Source organism: Bos indicus x Bos taurus, chromosome 5 (assembly GCF_003369695.1).
Source record: "Bos indicus x Bos taurus breed Angus x Brahman F1 hybrid chromosome 5, Bos_hybrid_MaternalHap_v2.0, whole genome shotgun sequence".
NCBI lineage: Eukaryota > Metazoa > Chordata > Mammalia > Artiodactyla > Bovidae > Bos > Bos indicus x Bos taurus.
Window position 1 is genome coordinate 45,821,527 of NC_040080.1, and position 23,333 is coordinate 45,844,859.

Sequence of the window (23,333 nt, forward strand, 5' to 3'; positions counted from 1 at the left end):
GCTAGAACAAATAATTTCACAATTTGTATGGAAATACAAAAAACCTTGAATAGCCAAAGCAATCTTGAGAAAGAAGAATAGAACAGGAGGAATCATCCTGCCTGACTTCAGGCTCTACTACAAAGCCACAGTCATCAAGACAGTATGGTACTGGCACAAAGACAGAAATATAGATCAATGGAACAAAATAGAAAGCCCAGAGATAAATCCACGCACCTATGGACACCTTATCTTTGACAAAGGAGGCAAGAATATACAATGGATTAAAGACAATCTCTTTAACAAGTGGTGCTGGGAAAACTGGTCAAACACTTATAAAAGAATGAAACTAGAACACTTTCTAACACCATACACAAAAATAAACTCAAAATGGATTAAAGATCTAAACGTAAGACCAGAGACTATAAAACTCCTAGAGGAAAACATAGGCAAAACACTCTCCGACATACATCACAGCAGGATCCTCTATGACCCACCTCCCAGAATATTGGAAATAAAAGCAAAAATAAACAAATGGGACATAAATAAACTTAAAAGCTTCTGCACAACAAAGGAAATTATAAGCAAGGTGAAAAGACAGCCTTCAGAATGGGAGAAAATAATAGCAAATGAAGCAACTGACAAACAACTAATCTCAAAAATATACAAGCAGCTCCTACAGCTCAATTCCGGAAAAATAAATGACCCAATCAAAAAGTGGGCCAAAGAACTAAATAGACATTTCTCCAAAGAAGACATACAGATGGCTAACAAACACATGAAAAGATGCTCAACATCACTCATTATCAGAGAAATGCAAATCAAAACCACTATGAGGTACCATTTCATGCCAGTCAGAATGGCTGCGATCCAAAAGTCTACAAGCAATAAATGTTGGAGAGGGTGTGGAGAAAAGGGAACCCTGTTACACTGTTGGTGGGAATGCAAACTAGTACAGCCACTATGGAGAACAGTGTGGAGATTCCTTAAAAAAACTGGAAATAGAACTGCCTTATGACCCAGCAATCCCACTGCTGGGCATACACACTGAGGAAACCAGAATTGAAAGAGACACATGTACCCCAATGTTCATCGCAGCACTGTTTATAATAGCCAGGACATGGAAGCAATCTAGATGTCCATCAGCAGATGAATGGATAAGAAAGCTGTGGTACATATACACAATGGAGTATTACTCAGCCATTAAAAGAATACATTTGAATCAGTTCTAATGAGGTGGATGAAACTGGAGCCTCTTATACAGAGTGAAGTAAGTCAGAAAAAAAAAACACCAATACAGTATACTAACGCATATATATGGAATTTAGAAAGATGGTAACAATAACCCTGTATAAGAGACAGCAAAAGAGACACTGATGTATAGAACAGTCTTTTGGACTCGGTGGGAGAGGGAGAGGGTGGGATGATTTGGGAGAAAGGCATTGAAATATGTATAATATCATATATGGAACGAGTTGCCAGTCCAGGTTCTATGCACCATACTGGATGCTTCGGGCTGGTGCGCTGGGACGACTGAGAGGGATGGTATGGGGAGGGAGGAGGGAGGAGGGTTCAGGTTGGGGACCACATGTATACCTGTGACGGATTCATGTTGATATATGGCAAAACCAATACAATATTGTAAAGTTAAAAAATGAAATAAAATTAAAAGAAAAAAATTGAAGAAAACAAAAAAAGAAAGAAAGTGAAAGAGGAGAGTGAGAAAGTTGGCTTAAAGCTCAACATTCAGAAAACGAAGATCATGGCGTCTGGACCCATCACTTCATGGGAAGTAGATGGGGAAACAGTGGAAACAGTGTCAAACTTTATTTCTGGGGGCTCCAAAACCACTGCAGATGGTGATTGCAGCCATGAAATTAAAGATGCTTACTCCTTGGAAGGAAAGTTATGACCAACCTAGATAGCATATTCAAAAGCAGAGACATTGCTTTACCAACAAAGGTCTGTCTAATCAAGGCTATGGTTTTTCCTGTGATCATGTATGGATGTGAGAGTTGGACTGTGAAGACAGCTGAGTGCCAAAGAATTGATGTTTTTGAACTGTGGTGTTGGAGAAGACTCTTGAGAGTCCCTTGGTCTGCAAGGAAATCCAACCAGTCCATTCTGAAGGAGATCAGCCTGGGATTTCTTTGGAAGGAATGATGCTAAACCTGAAACTCCAGTACTTTGGCCACCTCATGTGAAGAGTTGACTCATTGGAAAAGACTCTGATGCTGGGAGGGATTGGGGGCAGGAGGAGAAGGGGATGACAGAGGATGAGATGGCTGGATGGCATCACCGCCTCGATGGACATGGGTTTGGGTGAACTCCGGGAGTTGGTGATAGACAGGGAGGCCTGGCCTGCTGCAATGGGGTTACAAAGAGTCAGACATGACTGAGCGACTGAACTGAACTGACTGAAGTGCTTTCTGATGGGAAGGGAGTTAGGGGGAGAATGGATACATGTATGTGTATGGCTGAGTCCTTTCACTGTTCAACTGAAACTATCACAGCACTGTTAATCAACTAATCCTCAATACAAATAGAAAGTTCATAGTGTGAAAAAAGTGCCCTCCGCTACAGGATACCTAGGGACCCCGAGTGAGGATCAGGCTGGGTGAGGTAGGTGTTCTGGGACTCACCTCCTGGCCAGGTAGTCCCATAGCAGGCCTGGAAGCCAATGATGACATCCGTGATGTTCAGGTCCCGCTCCTCCTCCAGGTGGGCCAGCACACCAGCCCGGAAGAAGACCTTGCTCTGGCCCATGCGGTACAGGTTGCTCTTGAGTTCCAGGGCTTCAATCCAGAGGAGGAGAGCCGGCTGCTGACCATGGGGCACCCCAACCACCACAGAGCCGTGGAGCAAGGCCAAGGTCAGGGAAGGGGCCTGGAGCCTGGGTTGGCCCTGCTGCTCTGTGGGCAGCCTCCTCCTGATTCAGGGAGAGTGGGGCTGAGGGGTCGCAGGAGGGGGCAGGTGGGGGTTAGCATGGGACAGGTAAGAAATACAGAACCTTGGCCCTGAAAGAGCTTACCTGCTGGAGTCTGTGCTCACGTGCATTACTAACAAAGGTGGCAGTAGATAGTGGGGCTCAGGAGGCATTACCTTAGGTAACTAGGGAAACAGTGTCCTTGTTTGTTTATTTGACTGCCCTGGGTCTTCACTGCTGTGCAGGCAGGGGCTGCTTTCTCTAGTTGCAGCGAGTGCGCTACTCTTGGTTGAGTACATGGGCTTCTCATTGCAGTGGCTTCTCTTTTTGCAGAGCACGGGCTCTAGGGAGCGGGCTCAGTAGTTGCGGTGCACGGGCTTAGTTGCTCCCAGCATGTCGGATCTTCCCGGACCAGGGATCAAAGCCTTGTCCCCTGCATTGGCAGGCAGCTTCTTTACCACTGGACCACCAGGGAAGTCCCAAAAGGTTTCTTTTGAAAAAGGTACTTTAAAGTCAAGCCTGGCTTCAACGTCCTTCAGAAGCGCAGGAGCTTACCAGGGGTGGCTGAGCAGTGTGCGGCCATGTGCAAGGTGACAGACAACACCACAGGTGGCTTGAGAGCCTCACTGGGACAGTGCAAGGTGCTCCTCACCAATTGTCCTTGTCCCAGAGGCTGGGTCCAGACCAGCTCCACAGACATCTGAGTGTAACCAGCTGTTAGATATTCTGTGTCAGCAGCACAACTTCCTGAGAAAACCGGTGGATTCTAAAGTATGGACCTCTGCAGATTCAAAACACCTCTGTTCTCTTAGGTCTAAAGCCCCAGGAACAAGGCAGCTGGAGGCTGTGTGCAGCTTGGTATGAAGGCAGCTCTGTGAACTTCAAGGCCTTTGTGAGAACTAGGAGCAGCAGCTTAAAACCAGCAAACTCAGGGCCAAGCGAAGAGCTAGAAGCCCCCAAAACAGGCCCTGCCAGAAGGGACTCAGGTCCTGGGTGGCGGGACAGACCTGTACCCATCTCTCCCCACATTGGGAAGCACAGCAAGTGGCGACAGACAGCTCTGTGGCCTGGGCTCCAAGGAGGTGGGTCCACCACCCTGGGCCCAGGTTGAGTTGTGTTACAGAAACACCACATGCTTGCTTCACTTCCTCCTGAAACAGGACACCCTGCATCCTCCTGACCAATCAGCTCAACAAGGATCCAGGGAAGAGGCTCAAGGCACCCAGAGGCCCCACCTAGGATGGTGCTTCCCAGGTCGAGACTGTGGCCACATTCTTGGACATTGGGCCCAGCTTCCTCCTGTTCTCCATTGGGGTGACAAACACGTGCTCTCAGAGGGGGCAGTGAGGTCTCGATAAGGACCCAGGTGACAGTGCTGACACAGCAATGGCCCAGCCCAGGCTCCACAGGGGTGAATTTCCCCTCAGGAAAGAGGAACAGGAAGTGGGATCCCAGTGAAGATTGGTATCAGGGGAGCAGTGCTCCTGAGGTCCTGGGGTTACTGCACCTCCCTGTTGCTGCACATGTATAACATACATGCAGAGCACTGGGAAAGGAGCCCACAGAGCAGGGGAAGCACTGGCATCACGCTGGGGCCCTTCACCCCTGACATTGCTCCAACATACAGTGGGGGAAGGTGATTCGTGTTTGTCTCCAGCTTGGGAAGTGGCCGGTGCACTTACTGTTGTGTGTGGGATGTTGGACCAAGAACAGGGTGAGGAGAGTCGTTTCCATTGGTCTGAGAAGAGGGCACGTGTGCATCCAGGAAGCACTCAATCTGGAGTCTCTCTTCCTGAGACTCTCCCCCCAGGGTTCAGGTCCCTGTTAACCATTCATCTTCCTCATCCTTCCGCCTGACCTATTGGTCCAAGAATATAGTCCTCAGACCCAAGCTCCTCTGTCTCCTGGGAACCTGAAACTGAGATTCCAGGGCCTTGGACCTAAGCTTCCTGCTGGAAGGGGCCTCTGGGGACAGACTGTGAGCTCCTGCAGGGGGACCTGTCCTACTTTCTGTCCTTCCTGAACTGTGCAGCTTTGGGGGCTTCTTTCCATTCTCCGACCTGGCCTGCATCCCTCCAGTGCACGCTCTCTGTGCTCACTTACCAAACTCAGTTTTTGTATTCAGAACCACAGGGATCTCAGCTGACACAGGGGTCACTGTGGAATTGCATCATCTGCACATTGAGCTGAATGGGGTCCAGCTCTAAGGGTTTGTGGGGACGTGGGGATAGACACTGAATGGTTCTGTATCCAGTGCCTGGAACCCTGCCCAGGAGAAGTCTGTGCAGGATTTGAATTCCCCAGGAACTTACAAAGAATTAAAAAGGAATGAAACTCATGATTTGGGGATCAGACAGATGCTGGCCATGACTGCTGACATCTTCAGGAAGGAATGGAAGGGCTGATTGTAGCCTCAGGGTAACACTGGATGAGAGGGAGTCAGAGTCAGAGGCACTGAGGAAAGTCTTCCGAAGGAGGTTTGGACAAAAATGGGGAGAGGGCCCTGCAGCACGTGAGGAGGGACTTAGGAGACGTCCTGGGATCATTTCCAGGTCCTGGGTCTCTGGCTTCCTGCCCTGGGCTTCAGGCATTGGAGTCAGTTAGGTGCTCGCATGCTCCACACATGGAAACACAGAGAGTTGGTGCCCTGTGGAGCAGGCCCATGGCGGTGAGAGCCACACCCAGATGCTCCCCTCTCCTCCTGCAAGAGGAGGAGCCTGAGGCATCCCATGAAAGCTCTTCAGAAGGTCCAGGCAGGTGCAATCCCAGAGGGGTGACCAGATCAGAACATGGCCTTGGATGGACTTTCCTTCATCCCTGCTCCCATCCCCTAGCCCCTCAGTCCTGCTCCTGGAGATCGAGTGAGCCTGGCCTCCAGCTCTGCCCTCAGGGGACCCCAGCTCCAGCACACTGCTTAGGTCTGCAATTAGGCTTCAGCATCTGTGCTCAGAGTCACGGTTAGCTGTGGAGGTGGTGAAAGCAGTTGTGTTAAGGTCAATACTCTATGGGTTATTCTAGCCCAAGCGGGGAATAGATGAGTGGGGCAGGGAAGTGCCCCAAGGTAAACACAGGAAGGCAGTTCTGGAAGCTCCTGCAGGAGTCCTACTGATACATGAAGGCAGCCTGGGTGAGGTGTGTGCTGTCTCTCCCCTCTGTATATGGCTAACCCTCTCTCACACCTGCACACAAGCCCTCTGCTCTCAATCACCCTTGGGTGTCCATTCTGGTCCCCAGGACTAGAGGAGGAGCATCTCAGTGCTCAGCCCAATTCAGATGACATGGGCTCCCCCGGGCATCCCACGAAGCCTGCAGGGCTCCAGGATCTTAGGGAAATGATTGGATGGGAGCCCAGCAGGCAGGCAGGAGGAGCCATGGAGGACGTGCTCCCTAAGACCCTGGGAGACAGGTTCCCGGGGAAGGAGGTCAGGCATCTGGAGCCCAGGTTAACCCATCAGTCAACGCAAGGAAGCCTCAGTGAATCAGCTCATATTTATTGAACCAGAGTCTAAGGAAAACAAGGTGGAGAGAACCAGAGCAACCTGAAATATCTTATCCAGCCTCACCCCCCAGCTGAAGAAGAAACCGAGGGTCAGAGAGTCGTGTCTGTTGGTCCCAGGCTGTTTCGTCTCCTGACACACCGAAAGTTCCTTGACCTGTTTCTGCCTCCTTGTTTCATCCTTCTTTCTTTCTTTTAATCAACCTCTGTTCCTCCTCCACATTTGGATTTTCATGGAATCCATGAAATAACAAATTTTCATGGAAATTTCACCAATTTTCATTGGTCTCTTGGTGCACTCTGGAACCAAAGAGCTCCTGGCAACGTGTCAGATGTTCCATCCACTGTGTTGTCACACCACTGCTGCCACCAACATCATCACCACCATTGTCATCAAGAAGCCACTGCCTGAAGATGTACACAGACAATTCTTCATGAAGACGTACAGATGGCCAGCAGGTACGTGAAAACCTTCTCAACATCACTAATTATTAGAGAAATGCAAATCAAACTACAATAAGTTATCTCCCCTACAGCGATCACGGGGCCATCACCTACATCTACAATGCTCTGAGGCTGTGGAGAAAAGGGAACCCTTCTACACTGTTGGTGGGAATGTAAATTAGTGCAGCCACTATGGAAGACCATGTGGAGTTTTCTTAAACAACTAAAAATAGAGCTACCATATGATTTAGCAATCTCACTTCTGGGCATATTTCTACAAAAAAAATTAAAGCTCTAATTTGAAAAGATACACATACCCTGATGTTCATAGCAGTACTATTCATAACGGCCAAGACACGATATTAACCTAAATGTCTGTTGACAGATTAATGAGTAAAGCAAATGTGGTACATGTATACACTCCATGAATCCTACTCAGCCATAAAGAAGAATGAAATAATATTATTTGTAGCAATATGTATGGATCTAGAGATTATCATATTGAGTGAAGTAAGTCAGACAAATACGTGATACTAACTTATATGTAGAATCCAGAAAAAATACAAATGACCAAATGAATAGAAACAGACTCATAGACAAAGAAAACAAACTTTTTACCAAAGTTTTGGGGGGATAGGTAAATTAGGAGACGGGATTAACAGATACACACCAATAATGTAGGGACTGCCTACTGTAGTAGCAAAGGAACAGTATTCAATATCTTGTAATAAACTATAATGTAAAAGAATAAAAACAAATATAGATATACACATGCTCAGGTGTTCTGTTGTGTCTGACTCTTTGCAACCCCATGGACTGTAACATGCCAGGCTCCACTGTCTATGGGATTTCCCAGACAAGAATATTGGAGTGGGTGTCATTTCAGCCTCCAGGGAATCCCTACACAGGAATCAAACCTGTGTCTCTTGCTTAGCAGACACATTCTTTACCACTAGCGCCACCTGGGAAGCCCAGATAAATACATAGATACCTGTATAATTGAAGCACTTTGCTGTATACCTGAAATTAACAGAATATTGTAAATCAATTATCCTTCAATAAAACAAACAAACAAAAGAAGTCACTGCCTAAGTAACATACATCAACTAGGACCAAAGGTGAGTTGCTGTTGGAGGAGAGGTCTAGAGACCACCACCAGGGGAAGACTCTTCTTGCTGGGACATCACAGCCTGTGGAGGGCGATAGAGGAGCCCCTGCTACTTCGGGATCCCAACAATCCTAACTGACCTTCTCCCATTTTCAACCCGTTCGTACACCTGGCCTCTCATTGCTAGTTCGCCTACCTCTCCCTTTATTCTGCCTCCAGTGTCATCTTTAGTCCAAAGTGGTTTCTGATGGGAGGGGAGTTTGGGGGAAAATGCGTACATGAATATGAATGGCTGAGTCCCTTTGCTGTTCACCTGAAACTATCACAACATTGTTAATTGGCTATACTCCAATACAAAATAAAACGTTCTTAGTATGAAAAAAAGTGCTTTCTCCCCACCTCTCATTCTCTGGTCCCCACTCCTCCCTTAATCTAGGCTCCAGGCCCCTTCCTTCTCTCTCCTCATCTATCACCTACATCCATCCCTTTCCTGCTGTGCTCAACTAATGCCAAATCCTAACACCCAGCTTCACTAATGTGGTCTCCAGCTCCATTAATGTGGTCTCCAGCTCTTCCCTCTAACAAGGTACCTCTGCACTTTAGCCCCTCACATGTCCCTGGACCCCGCACTGTTCTGGGGGTGGCTAAATCAGGTCCTCCTGCAGACTCTCATAAATCTGGGTGAGCTCCTCCAGCTTCCTCTCCAGCTCCCTGGCCCGCTGCCGCAGGTTTTCAGCTGATGCTGTCTTTGCACCGTCGTGCAGGTGCATTGACTCCTTCACCAGGAAGCCCACATCCATCAGGAGGAAGACCCCTGAAGTGGCCAAACCCGCCACCCGGACTCCTTTGCTAATTGTTAAAGCTGTGGCTTTGAACCCTGCCTGTATCTGCTGGATGGCTGGGGCTGAGAATCTCACAGGGCTCATGAAGATGTTTGCATTGGCTACAGAGCCAGGAATGTCTTGGACTGTCTCCATGGCATGGATGTGCATTTCAGTGCATTGTACAGCTTCTGTGACTTTCTCTGTTGCGGGGATGCTCTTGAGTACCTCTAGGAGAACCTTCCATTTCTCGATGAGACTTGACATCATGCGACTGGCTTCGGTTTCTGCTGATGACCTATTCACATGTTCGATGATAGTGGTGGACACACTGGTCACAGCAGCTGCTGCTCCCAGCCCTATCCCAGTGGCCAAGAGCACCACACTGGCCCCCATTGTCACGGGTGCCAGAGCCAGGCCAACGATGGTCAGAATACCAGACACAGCACCAGTGCTGTGGGCCATCACGTTGGAGATGGTACATCCCTTATGGACCTTCTCAACCTTGTCTGCGAGCTCGTGGAACTTGTTTATTAACTCCTCCAGCTGCCGTTTCACCCGAGGAAACTGATTCAGAAACCTCCTCCTGTCCAGCTGCTCTTTGGAGAGTCTTTCTTGGCCCTCCTCAACCAAGGATATTTTCAATTCGTTCAGATATTTATGTAGTTCATCTGCATCTTCCCTGTAACGATGAAGGTCAAGGGATTAGAAAGGCAGTTTGTTGTCTGTAAAATTGGCTCCATAATATATGTCCTGCATAAATACAGATATGTTACTATAAATCATTAGAAAAGAATTTTATAAATGTAAACTTTTCTCTTTCAACCTTAAACATGTTTCATACTTTGTAGATGCTCCATCTTGAAACAGCTAAACTTGGAATAGGTAAACGAGGTCACATTTGGATACTGGCAACTTAAGAGAGGTATTTGAGAGAATTCCCAGGTTCCCAGGGGGTCCAGAGGTTTCAACTCTGCACTCCCGCTGCCGGCCTTGACTCAATCCCTGGTTGGGGAATGAGGATCCCACAGGCCATATGGCTCAGCCAAAGAAAAGGTATGTGGTAAAGACATCTCACAGGGGGTCAACACCACCACTTTGAAAGAGTTTTTGAAGTGGGAACTCCACAGACAAAGACGTGTAGGACTGGAGGAGAAAACCTTCATTCAAGGGTCTCAGTGTGTAGTGAGAAGTCTCCCTGCCCTTTGCCCTTGGCTACTGGGAAGTGGTCCCTAAGCCCCTAGAATTCTGGCTGATAGGAGTGTCCTTGCCTGCCTGGGTCTTTGGCCACTGGTCAGTCTGAGGTGACAAGTAACCCAGGGTCTCTGGGTCCCATGGCATCAGTTCTGCCATCTGGTAGAGCTGGACACTAGGGCACAAGTCTGACTTCCAGGAGGGGCTGGAGATGACAGGTCAGGGTAATTAGGCTTGTAAGCAAGTAAGTGTCCCTGATAGGCAGTACTCCGTGCATCTTATCACACACCGAATCCAGGTCAGTAACGTGTCCTGAGGACAATGGAAGCTTCGTATGTGAAACCTGCCCAGACTCTGCCCTGTGGCTGGTGGGAACTTTTATCCTTCCCTGTGGTAAACTGTAGGAGAAGGCGATGGCACCCCACTCCAGTACTCTTCCTGGAAAATCCCATGGACAGAGGAGCCTGGTGGCTGCAGTCCATTGGGTCACAAAGAGTCAGACACAACTGAGAGACTTCCCTTTCATTTTTCACTTTCATGCATTGGAGAAGGAAATGGCAACCCACTCCTGTGTCCTTGTCTGGAGAATCCCAGGGACAGAGGAGACTGGTGGGCTGCCGTCTATGGGGTCACACAGAGTCGGACACGATTAAAGTGACTTAGCAGAAGCAGCAGTAGTAAACTGTACCTGGGATCATGAAGCTTTCAGTGTGTCCTCTCCATTCTATAGGGAATTCTTGAACCTGAGAGTTGTTTTGGGAATCCCCTAAATTTGCCATTGAAGTCAAAGTAAGGGCAGTCCAGGGCACTGTGCCCTTATACTTTGCAGATTGGCTGTCTCTATGACTTAGAATTTTTTAAACCCCAAAAGTCAGAGCTAGAAGACACCTTATACTCATTTGGTCTGCCATCTGCTGTCTTCTAAGCATTGTGCCTTTGACCTTCTCAGAAGAAGGTCACTGGGTCCACCCACTGCCCCAGTGGACAGGGGAGCAGGAGATGTGCTATGAGCGCTGGTTTCCCTTGGACTGTCCAGCTCACCTCACTGACTCCTGACCCATCTCCCAGCACCCTCAATCGCTCAGGGATCACCAACCTAACTCACAGTTTACCTGGCAACAGCTTCACCTGCCTTCACCCCAAGGCTGTGTGCAAGTTTGTGGAACCTCTAAAGATTCAAGGGACTTGAGGTAACATCCATCTGAATGGCTGAGCCTAAGGAGACCAGCACTTGCAAGGATGGTGAAGGAAGTGTTTTCCTCTTGGGTGGGGATGTGCGAGAATCCTCAGAATCCCTCAAATGTGACACAATCACAGCCACTCATTGTGACCCTGGAGGGCTCCCTGAGCCATAGGGCCTTCCCACTGTCAGGGGGACTCCATGTAGACTAGAAGAGGGTCCCAGATGGAGTGAGAAGCCAGGTCCCAGGCAGGGTATGCAGACACAGTCTCCCAGGGCCCTCTAGTCCAGCATGAGGGGATTCCATCAGGGAGGGAAGAAATGTTCCCCTCTCCCACTCAGGGGACCTCTGCTAGGGTCACAGTCCCTTCAGTTCTGTGTCCTTAGGGCCCACTCTCTTGACTCTGCTCCTGGTCCTGCTGCCCAAGCCTTCCTACTAGTCCTCCAACCTGGACCCGCTGCTCCACCCTGAGTCCTGGGTCTGACCCTGGTGCAGGCCTCCCTGGTCTTTTGGACAAGATGATTGCACTTGGTTCCCCACCTCTGACTCTGCAGTTCACTCTGAGGCCATCACCTTATCATAATCCATCAGAACTGCTATTCCCACTGGACACAGGACAGAGCTGAGATTCAAAGTCTTAAGCTCACAGGCCCAGGAGTTGGGCACGGCTAGATTCAGGATCCCCCCAGCTCCTCCAGTTCCTCTCTAGCCTCTGTCCCTTATGGCCCAGCAGGATCCTGCAGGGTTGGTACAGCTCCTAACATGGGGAATAGAAATACTGTAGGCAGAAGCCCAGGACACAAATGGTGGTGTCAGGATTTTCCAACTTGTCCCCAAAGGAAATTCTGCTTGGTTCTCCTCACCAGAAAGACCATTGACCCATGTCGCTTCCCAATAACTTTTTAAATGTGACTATTGACTGAGTACTTACTCCATGTCAGTCATTATGGGAAGCACTTTACATGCATGATCTCAGTGTCCTCACAATAACAATAAAAGATGAAGAAACCAAAGCAGAGAGTAGTTCAGTAACTTGTCCAAGGTCACATAACCTGCCCCTTCCTTGCAGGTTTTATCTCTTCTCAACCCAGGATCATTCACTGTCAGCAAATGACATGGAGGAAACATTCCTGATGGGATCTTGGGAAGGAACATCCCTAGCCCCAACAGTAGGGTCCTGCCTGGAGGAGGTGTTACTCCAGGAGGAAGCTGGCCTGGTGCTGGGGGGACATGGGTGACCTTCCTGGTGCACCTGTGCCGGTTACCTGGACAAACTGGCCTCAGCTTTAATTCTCTCCAGGAATTCATTCAGCAGGAGTAGCAGCTTCTCTCTGCTCATTGTGTCCCAGAGACATCCAACGACATCCTCAAAAAAGATCTCAGTATCTAGATGAAAGAAAAGGGAATAAGATTAGAAGAATTAGTGGTGGGGCATAAATGTTATTGAGTATAAAATAGTTAAAATTCCTCTTGCTGAGCAGCAGTCACCTGGGGTGCTCTTGGTGAGGTCACCTAGGGTTATGGATGGACTGTCCCCCCTCCCCACCAATTTGTGTTGAAGAGTTAACCCCCTGGTGACCTTTCTGAAGATAGGACTTGTAAGGAGTTTAGGTGAAATGAGGTCCTACGTGGGATTCCCAGGTAAATTGAGGTCATAGTTGGAATTCCCAGGGAGTTCTAGCGGTAAAGAACCTGCCCGCCAATGTGGGAGATGTAAGAGAGGCGGATTTGATCCCTGAGTCAGGAAGATCCCTTGAAGGAGGGCATGGCAAGCCACTTCAATATTCTTGTTTGGAGAATCCCACCGATAGAGGAGGCTGGCAGGCTGCAGTCCATGAGGTTGCAAAGAGTTGGACATGACTGAGCAACTGAACACACACACACAAAAAGAAGAAGCAGCAAGTGTGATTTGTTAGTTACCACTTACAGAATAGACTGGCAGCACCCTATAAATGAATGCTTTCATGTTTGGGCAGTGAAACAAATACTCACGTTAAATGGGATAAAGAATGTAATGACTACAAATAGCCTCAGATCACTAGAGGGTAAGATTACTCCTCAATGAGTTATCAAAATCCCTGAGTGATTTCAGAAATCTGGAGGTTATGGAATTGTAGGTAAGATATTGGTGGCCAGGCTATCTATATGTGTGTGGGCTGGGACTTGATATCAAATGTGTTTCTTGGTAAATCCACACAAAGAGGAATTATCCTTATTTCACAGCAGAGAAACTCAGACAAGACAATGGACAGCCCAAGGCCACAGAGCTGAGAGCTCTGAGGTTGAATCCAAGGACAAGTGTCAGACATTTCTTGGACAAGACTTTGAATCCTACCTCCATTTAAAACTCCTGTGATTTGTTCATTCTACTCTATAGCACACAAAGGGGATTCTTTGCAACTCATTTTTGGTTGTGAGCATTCAGTAGCATATATAGAAGTAAAAATATAATGTTGTACACACGAAACTTAGAAAACATCACAAGCTCATGTTACCTACTTTTACAAAAGACTTTAGGACCACATGCCATTGAGTAAAACTACCATGTGAGTGGATTCCTGCTTCTGACCGCAGACTGTAGGATGGGCAGGGGAGGGGATCCACCAGGTGGAGGAGGGGTGGAGCCAGATGTGATCCTCATCACCCCTCCCTTCCAAGTGGGAGGCGGCAAAGGCCAGACTGGGGTTCAGAGCAGGGTCCACTGACCCTTGCAGAGAGGCTGGGCTTGTGGCTGTGCAAGAGCCAGAGGAAACAGCTCCTGTGGTGATGCCGCAAGGTTAGGGAATGGGAGGAGGCTTGAGCCAAGGGAGAGAGCAGGAGATGCTCCAATGATGCTGGAGGACCTCCTCTCCCAGGCCTGCCTGGCCTTGGGGACTGCCATCTGCTCTCCATGCTCCACGTGTGCTCTCCCAGCCACCGTCCTGAGTCACTTGCTGGGTGGTGGGAGAGGCAGGAAGTCAACACCTTGGTCATGGATACTGAGGAGAGGGCTGGGAAGGAGGCTATGGGCAGACCCCAGGGTGAGGGGAATCTCCTGGCCTCTCTTGAAAACTCAAGGATGTTTATCCATCCTTTTCATGGTTCTTGATTCCTCTGTAGTTTAACTCTGCCTGGAAACACCTCCCTCAATCTGGGTCACAAGTAGGAACCTTCCAGGGAAAAGAGAGCTGACTACCTGAACAGTGTCCGAAGTTTTCAGAGCTCATGGTGGCAGCAGGGGCTCCCAGAGATCTCCCTTCACTCCTTGTTTGTGTCGGTCTGGAAGGAGGTGTGGCTTCACCCTTGGGGAAGAGAAAACAGACTGTGGGCTAGATCAGCAGTGAGCAGCGGCTGCAGGGAGCAGTGAGGGGGAGGCCTCTGGTGGGTTCCCCTGGGATGGACACCAGTGCCACCAGGGCTTAACACTCTGCATTTCCCTGTCCTCTGGGCTCTGCTGGCTGTTAGTTAAGAAAAGTCACTCACCTCCTACAGCTCCTTCCAAGCTGAGTCAGAGTCCTGCTCTCCTGTTGGGGCACAGGGAGAAGGTAATCAGACAGGAGACAGCCATCTGTGAAGTTATAGGAGCAGTAAAACCAGAGACAGAAGAACACATAGAAAGGAGCATAGAAAGGAATACTCTGGGAATTATGTGAGGTTCGGACACCTGTGTCACTAATTGGTAATAACTACTATTGATTCAGTGTCTATGATGTGCAGGCTCCTGAAACTCACCTAAACATGGGTCAGCCCAAGACTTCATGCTGGTGCCAGAGTCTGGACTTGAACCCAAGTCTTTCTGATTCAAATAGCAGGTTAATGATAACTATGCTCTACTCTCAACAATATACAAAAATACTTACCTGGGGATATATGTTAATTGGTAAATGACTCTTTTTATTCCAAAATGATGTCTTGCTCCCTGTGCCTGAATCTCTGCCTTGATCAAGTTTCTGGTGCTGCAGCTCCCACAGCCCACATCCTCCTTCCTTCCGCAGGAGCCTTTCTCAACAACCCCCTCCCTGCAGCCCTGCCCTGGGCAGCTGAGGACCTGGATGGCACCCAGTCCTCTCTGCGGTCCTCCCCTGACTGTGGCACTTTGGGGTGTTTCTAATTGTTTGTGTAAATAATAGTGTAAAGAACACGCTTCTTGTATGAAACTTTGCCTGTACTTGAGACCGTGTCCTTAAGCTGTTTCTGGAAGTAGAATGATTTGGTCAGGGTTCTAAACATTTTAAATGTTTTCATACCTAGAGTCGCTCTGTTGTACCAAAAAATTGCACCAATTGATTACAATTATATTCATATATGAGGGTGTCAATTCTTTTAATCTTGCCAATTCTCAGAAGTCTCTACTTTAAAACAGATTTTTATTGAGAGAGAATTTTTAAATTCTGTTTGGGATTACATTGCCTTGGTAGATGTTGAAAGGAAGCAAACGTTGATTACATTCAGCAAATTGTAAGAAGACAAGTGCATTTATCAGCTCCTCCTCCTGACACCTGACTGAAATGATATGAAACATGCTTACAGTTGTAATAATGGCTACTGAGAGCAGGCGTCTCTGTGCTTGTGGTCGTCTTTCTGTACTGATAGTTGATCTAAGACTTTACCGAATATAATTTGGATCATTCCAGTAACCCTTGAGATATGTACGCAAAATCCCCTCCTTTTTTCATAGATGGTATGTGACTTGCCCAAGGTCAGAAATCTTGTCCATGACAGACTAGGTTTCAACTCACTTACTGGGCTCAAGAGCCCATACCTCGCCTCTTGGTGCTCTGCTGCTAATATAAAGCCAGGAATGTGGGCAGCAGGAGCCCAGAGTTTTCAGCAATAGTTTGAAGACTGATTGGATGAAGAAGTGACTGCTGAATAAAGAGGAGTGGAGGGAAGAAACGGAGAGAAGGTGTACAGGCGAGAGGAATGCTTGCTTAGAGCAAAATGAGAGTGACACAGAGGAGAAAGCAGGGGATAGTCCCAGCAACCCACATTCCATCACATATTCACCCAAATCCACACCAGACAGAGGAAAATCTTAATTCAGAGACTCCAGAAAAAATATTTCTGTATTCTGGAATTTAGGGGTCCTCAGGCAAGCACTCTCGGAGAAGGCAATGGCAACCCACTCCAGTACTCTTGGGGGAGCCTAGTGGGCTGCGGTCTATGGGGTGGCACAGAGTCGGACATGACTGAAGTGACTTAGCACCAGCAGGAGCAGCAGGCAAGCACTCTACAGGGCAGCTTACCGGTCAACTTTACTTCCTCTTAAATATGAATGGGTCGTCCAAGATTAGATACATGGAAACGATGACAATGTGGAAAAGGGTGACTAGGACAAACAGATGAGAAATGACACCAGAAGAGATGGATGGACAATTCTGAAGGAAGAAAATAATTTTTAAAACTTGAACCCAGGTCATTAAGTCAATTAGAAAGGATTTTTGTCATAAAATGAGATACACTGAGAAGTGGGAAAAAATGAAACAGACAAAAAAAATCTTGGGAATTAATAAGTGTTTACCAAATAAGTCTAAAGAAAGATTGGAAAAGAAGGTCAAAAAAAGCTTCCAGAAGTTTTCTTTAAATGACAGAAGAAATGGAGCTAAGTGGAGAATAGAAACGTTGCTATTCACAGTCGTTCCTTAGCAAGTTACTTGAGAGTGAGGTGCAGAGGGAAAGAAAGGTGTGTGTGTGATGATGATGCAAAGGATAACCAAGAGAAAGAAAGATTCCTGAATGTGATCCAGGAATCAGCAACATCAACCCAGAGAGAAGGGAATCCAAGGATCACAGCTGCGCACACAGCAGATGTAGAGAGAAACCAGTTCAGAATGGGGTAAAAAGTCCAGAGTCTGTGGGGACAGGGGACTCGGTATCATATGAGGCACAGGTGCAAAGAAATGGAGGAAATTTGAAGACAGACAGTGCACGGGGTGAAAACAAAGGCAATTCCAAACATCAGGAAAAACTGAAGCTGTGCCAAAATGTATGTGCAGATAGATAGTGTTAATACAAGTTACTCAAGAGAAAACATTTAAAACATCACAAAATGTAAATTCTCTTCTTTGACTTTTAACTTCTAGAACAAAGCATTTAAATATGAGAACTTAATTTATTTGCTGTCAATCAATATAAACATTAAATCACACTTCTAGAAGTTGGAAGCTGAATCACTGAAGGGAGAAAGAGAATTAGTCTCATTTTACAAAGTGGGGAATCAAGAAACACCAGTTGAACCTGAGGGCCTAAGAAACAATGGCACAAATAAAGTGCATATAACCACAAAGTTTTCTAACAGAAGATGTAAGATTAGTGATATAATGATATTAGGAGAAGATAGGGACGGATATAAGAAAAAATATAAGAATAACTGAAAACATTATCTTACCTGGTAAGAAGTAAGTTAATAGTATCAAACTTTTTAAATTAGGAAAAGAAAAATATGATACTTAATGTTTATTAGCTATTGTGGTTGACGACTTCCCACTTTGCCCCAGGCAGCATTCTAAGTGCTTCTCAAGCATTCACTTATTTTTACTTCTCTCAATGACCCTGTAAATCAGGAAATTATCTAAGGATATTGCTTAATTACCTAAAGAAAAAGCAAACAACTGAAAATGATTTTTATACGAGGTGTGCAGAACCCTCTGTATAAACTGGTTTGTTTTAAACATATGCATTTAGCATTTTGGATTTTTTTAATTTTATAAAAGCAGAAGTCACTTCATAGTAGTTAGTAACCCATAAGAATGGATTGATTTCTGGCACCACCACATAAAGCTGGTGGAAGCAATTGGATTAAGAGACAATAAGAAGTAAGCTGACACCCGATGTGACAACTGTCAGTGTAGCAGACATGTTTGTGATGATGAAGCCAAGCTCTCTAGGAAAAGGAGGGATGATAATACACATAAACCAGGACAATCACAGTGACCTGTGGCCTTAAACAGAGCCATCATCTGGCAGCACCTTGCCCACAAACATGTGCACCCATGGGCTTCTGTCCACTCAAAGGAAGCAAGACTCCTTGAAGGGGAGGTCAGTTCCACAGGTCGGCATCTATATCCACAGGTTGGCAGCTATACACCCCCAAAGGCAAAGATTCTCTTGGAAACGTTCAGAGCAGCATTTAGAAGGGGCACCCACATGAAATGAGCTTCCCTGGTGGCTCAGATGGTAAAGAATCTGCTTACAATGTGAGAGACCTGGGTTCGAGCCCTGGGAAGATCCCCTGGAGAAGGAATGGCTACCCACTCCAGTATTCCGGTCCAGAGAATTCCATGGACAGAGGAGCCAGGCTCCTCTGACAGGCCATGCGATCACAAAGAGTCGGACCCGACTGAGCAACTTCAGTGTAACTCACATATAATAATGCTGCTGACAATGGAAAGTGAATACTATGATCATGTTTCATTGGGCCACGTTGAGTCTGACAAAGGCCATGAGTTCATAATAATTCAATGAGAAGAGTTTATATCAAGTGTGGCTAAGAAGGGAGACATAAAGCTTACAAAAGGTAGCTATGCTGCAGAGAGGAGTAAGTGTAGTGGGAAATATTTCATTGTTAATTGAATTTAATAATAAGAGGAGTCTTAAAATCGATGGGTATATTCCTTTCTGTCTATTTATGTGACCATTATAAAGGACTGAGAAGGAAAGAATACCCCTGACATCCCATGGCTGGCCTGGTATCACAACAGGGTGCTGCTCTTCTCCTGTTGGATGTAAAGACTCAAACAGAACTCCAGCCTCACACAGGGTCACCCTGAAAGCAGGGGCAAAGGAGACAGCAAACACCCATCACTGTGCCCCCACCACACCACACCCCCTCCCTTGGGTGAAAAGCATGACTGCTCCTTCTTTACCAGTCACACCTTTATGCTCACTCTGGTCTCCCCTCTCCACAGATGAGTTATCGAGACCCCCACTGATAGAAATGCCCCTCATTTTCTGTGTCACCTAATCTAGAGTGGACCCATTTCCTTAGTGAGTGAGTGAAAGTCTCTCAGTCATGTCCAACTCTTTGCAACCCCATGGACTATAGAATCCATGGCATTCTCTAGGCCAGAATACTGCAGTGGGTAGCCTTTCCCTTCTCCAGGGGATCTTTCCGACCCAGGAATCAAACTGGGGTCTCCTGCATTGCAGGCAGATTCTTTACCAACTGAGCTATCAGGGAAGCTCCCATTTCCTTAGAGCCTCCCCCAAATCCCCTAACCTGAGCCCCCATCCTAGAATCTTTCTATCACCTTCTTTCTGTGATGCCTGGGGTTGTCCCTCAGGAAGAGTAACTTGTTCACTAGGGAGTGTGCCGGGTGGTGGAGGCTGGAGGCACTGATTGTGTGATGGGAGAAAATTCGCACAGGCAGGTCTACCTTGAAACAGGTGGGAGAAGAGAGCTGGCTGGTCCCGCACTGCCCTCTCTGCCTGGAAGCTGCATGACCCAGAAGCCAGGGCAGCTGAATGACGTCATGAATCACGAGGACCAAGAGCCAAGTCAGAGAGAAGAGGAGGGCTTAGGCAGAAAGGGCTGGATCCTGGGTGATGCCAAAACTTTGCAAATGCATCTGAACCATCCACCTCATCCTTCCATCCTTCCCTCCCATTCTTGGCCTGGTCCTGACTGGCCAAGGGGCTTGTCTGGGGCCTCAGATGCATGTGGATGCTCATAGTTCTTCCTCTACTGGATTCCTATCCAGGGCTTCCTCCACTGTTAGCCTCTGATTGGTTCCTTTCTGGAAAGGCTGTTGGTGGGAGAGGGGAGGACCCTGGAGAACCCTGTGCCTGCCCAGCTGCATGGCCAGTCATGCATCCCTCCCCTCCTCTTGTGTAGACAGATTCTCCCCAACCATCTCCCTCCTGTGCCTGCAGTCACCCTCCCTGGGAAGGGAAAAGGGCGTTAAGAAAGTCCCTGGCCGAGAACCCGGACCCGACTGCCCCAGCTTCTGTCTTCCTCACACTCTCTGTCTCCACAGGGCCTGCTGCACGAGACTGGCACCTCACTTGGCACAGGCTGCCCCTCCCCATGACATGTGCTTCCCCACTGGCCTCTCCGCATGACAGGGTACTTGTCCCTGGAGGCCCAGCTCCAAACCTCCCTCTGCCACCTTCCCCCAGTTGCTCTCCAGCTCCTCTTGAAGGCCGCACTTTCCTGGTCGTGGTCCCTTTTTGCTCAGTTTCTCCAGATCTGAGAACGCTTCCTGCATCATCAGGGGCCCTGTCTCTTCTCTGCTGCTCCTCCTGTCCAGTGCCTCTGGGCACCCTCCACCCTCCTGGGCACAGCCTGGCCAAAATATGAGGTGTGGGATCCCTTATGGGGACATGAAAGAAGCAGCTTCTCGATGACACAGCATAACCCTAGTTCCCCTGTTAAAATTAGAAAGGGATGGACGGGAGAAGTGGAGAGAGAGGAAGAGAATGGAGAAGAAACTAAAGATCCTAATCAATCAATCAAGATCCAACGTAAACCAGAGAGAAAAAACTGAGGGGACTGAAGGAAGCATTAAAAATAACATTGATTTCAGAAAGCCTTTCTAAATACACACATTCCACAAGATATAATGGAAATTCTGACCTACTGAACTCTTAGAAAAAAAAATTGCCAAGGCTCCCATAAACCAGGTCAGAAAAAACATCTGCACCCACAGGGAAAAGTGGAAATCAGATTTAAAAAACTTAGTAAGAGAATAGAACAAACAATTCCCCAGGGGGTAGCTTGCCCAGGGTCACACAGTTCTCTGTGGGCAGAGAGGAGGCCAAGACCAGGACTTTGGACATGGGTACAAGGGCAGGGTGGGAATGTGGTTTTAATAACCCAACGTTTCTAGGGTTGTCTCTGCCGGTAAAAACTATAGATCTAAGCTCATGCCCCTCCTGTTATACTGATGTCTGTAGAGTTCGGCTTTTTATCTTAAGATTGCAACACCGGGATGTATGTGGACCTTGTGCAGTGAGCCCTTCTCACTTCTTCCAGCAGCGCCACCTTCCCCACACAGGACCTCCCATCACCCACATCCTGAGCAGAGGGTCTGACAAACGCAGGAAGCCAACGCCCTTCACTCCCCGATTGGTGTCCTGTCCCTCTCCAGGCCACAGTGTCCCTCAGGGCCTAGCACTAAGCCTGGCTCTCAGAGGCAAGGTTTTTCAACAAACCTTGATTCCTTGTAACTGAAAAAAATCCCCTTTCCCCCATCAGCCCCAGCCTAGCACCCTGGGGACAGCTTTAAGGTGGCCAGGCCATAGGAGGGGAGGCTCTGACTCCCCTGTCCTCCTCTACCCTCTCTGCTTCCTCCAATTTCCCAAAGTACTAAGCACACCCAACACCCACCTTCCTTCTGGGGTTGCTGCTCATGTCTCAGGAGTCCACATCCTGAGCTGAGCCCACCTGAGCAGCTGTGGCCCTCCCTCTGCTCTGTTTAGGGGCCCTCGGCTGGGAGGAAGCCCTCACACACACCTGCCTCCACATCCAGGCTCTGCCCCTGCTTAACCTGCTGCCTTGGCCATGACCTCACCTCTCTGCGCTTCCAGTTCCCTTCTTCTGTCAACTAGTGACATCATCCTTTCTCAGACATTCATCCTGAGGATGGGGAGATGGGCAGGGCCCTCCACTTTGCTTACCCAGGGATTTTCCTCTGGCTGAGTGTGAACAAGATCCAGACGTTTTCAGCTGTGCAGAGGCAGCCGCCAGCTGTGCATCTCTGCAATGACCAAACATACTCTCTGTGCCTAGATATACTCTGGGAAGCAAAAGTGAAAGTAAAACCCTCACTTCTGAGTGGTTCAAGTCAAACAAACACTCTGCCCACCAGGCCCCACCCTGGGACTATTTCCACCTCCAGCTGACCTGCTTAGAGAAAGAAGCCCAGTCCTGATATTCCACGTCCTTCTTGACACAGTCCACTCCGTCTCAGGCTCCATGAAGGAAGACCTGCCACCAACACACCGTGAGTACCTTGGCAAATCACTCCCCACCACCCCCCCATTCCATCTTCTCACCCCTACAACCCCACACTCACCAGCCTGCCTGCCTCGTTCACCTTCATGCCACCAGCATGAGGTACAGTCCTAGAACAGACCAGCTGCTCAGTGCATACTGGTCATACTCTGTTGCTGAGGGCCACGTCCAGGTGGCTTCTAGGATTCACTCACATTTCTAGGTTCTTCTGCCAGGGACACCTGCTGCATCCAACCGGGAGAAATGTTTTCTGCAAAGCCCAAATCTGGCATCACCTCCTCTGAGAAGCCCTCCGTGACCTCTCTGTAGAGGCCACAGTTTCCTATTCTGCTCCCATGCCACCTAGAAGGGGGGCCTAAGGCCACCCCTCAGCCACTCTGTCCATGACCTTCCAACAATCCCTTTTGATCAGATCCCTCTAGACTTAGCCCTGCTGGCAAGGACGGAACTAGTGCATTTAGTCCCAGTGACCCACATGAGGAGGCCCAGCCTTGGTGGTCACTGCCATAAGGTGGATGCAGAAGTTCGTGGGAAGGGCTGAGAGCACGCTGCCCTTTGCTACCTCAGCTTATCTCCACCTGACAACAGATTTTTTTCTCTCCAAATGGAAGACTTTTATCAGAAAACCAGTGTCCTGGTGACTCAGAGAAGTCTGCAACGGAGCACTGGCCCTGTCTCCGTTTGGTTCCTGAGCAAAGAGCCTTTGTGGATGGGGCTGAGCGTGTGGCAGACGCTGTGCTCCCACCATCCATGACTTTCCTGCTGAATCTCACATCAGCTCTAAGAGTGCTGGCTCCGTTTCACAGATGAAGAAATGCAGGTCAAGTTCCCACAGTCTGAGTGTCCGGTGAACTTCTCGGTTTGCCTCAAGCAGAAGTGACTGCAGTGGACCTGGATGCCCCATGGAGGCCCGCCTGCCCTTCCCTGAGGGCTGCTTCACCCCAGGAAACGTCCTTGGGCCATTATGGTCCCCTCCCCTCAGGTTTTGAGGGAGGGACAGGAGATTATTCCATGAGGATAGCCAACCGTAGTTTGTTTTTAAAGCCAACTCTTATGTATCTGACGTGTTTTGCAGATAAGGAAGCTGAGAGGAAGGGAGAGGTGGGCACTTTGTTCCAACAACTCAGGGACTTGTGTTTGGTGGGAGAATGTCAGCAGCTCACATCCTGCAAACATTCATTTGCCACCCTGCTCCCAGAGCTCAGGGCTCAGGCCAGGACACAAGCCCCAGAGCCCAGACACAGAGGATTC

General features: G+C 48.2%; 1 protein-coding gene across 3 annotated transcripts; it reads right to left on the reverse strand.

Moving 5' to 3' along the window:
* Positions 1-7,435: 7,435 nt before the first annotated feature.
* Positions 7,436-21,834, reverse strand: LOC113892668 (apolipoprotein L3-like). 3 transcript variants are annotated; one of them, XM_027541802.1, is made up of 5 exons: positions 21,746-21,834; positions 14,612-14,652; positions 14,325-14,430; positions 12,415-12,535; positions 7,436-9,456 (listed from the first exon to the last, which is right to left on the reverse strand). In XM_027541802.1, exons 3-5 carry the CDS (start codon positions 14,353-14,355, stop codon positions 8,598-8,600), a joined length of 1,011 nt encoding a protein of 336 aa, XP_027397603.1. In that variant the 5' UTR covers positions 14,356-14,430; positions 14,612-14,652; positions 21,746-21,834; the 3' UTR covers positions 7,436-8,597. The 3 variants fall into 3 exon arrangements, with proteins under 3 accessions (XP_027397603.1, XP_027397605.1, XP_027397602.1); XM_027541804.1 differs by having other exon boundaries at positions 14,612-14,696; XM_027541801.1 differs by lacking the exon at positions 14,612-14,652.
* Between the last annotated feature and the right edge of the window lie 1,499 nt (positions 21,835-23,333).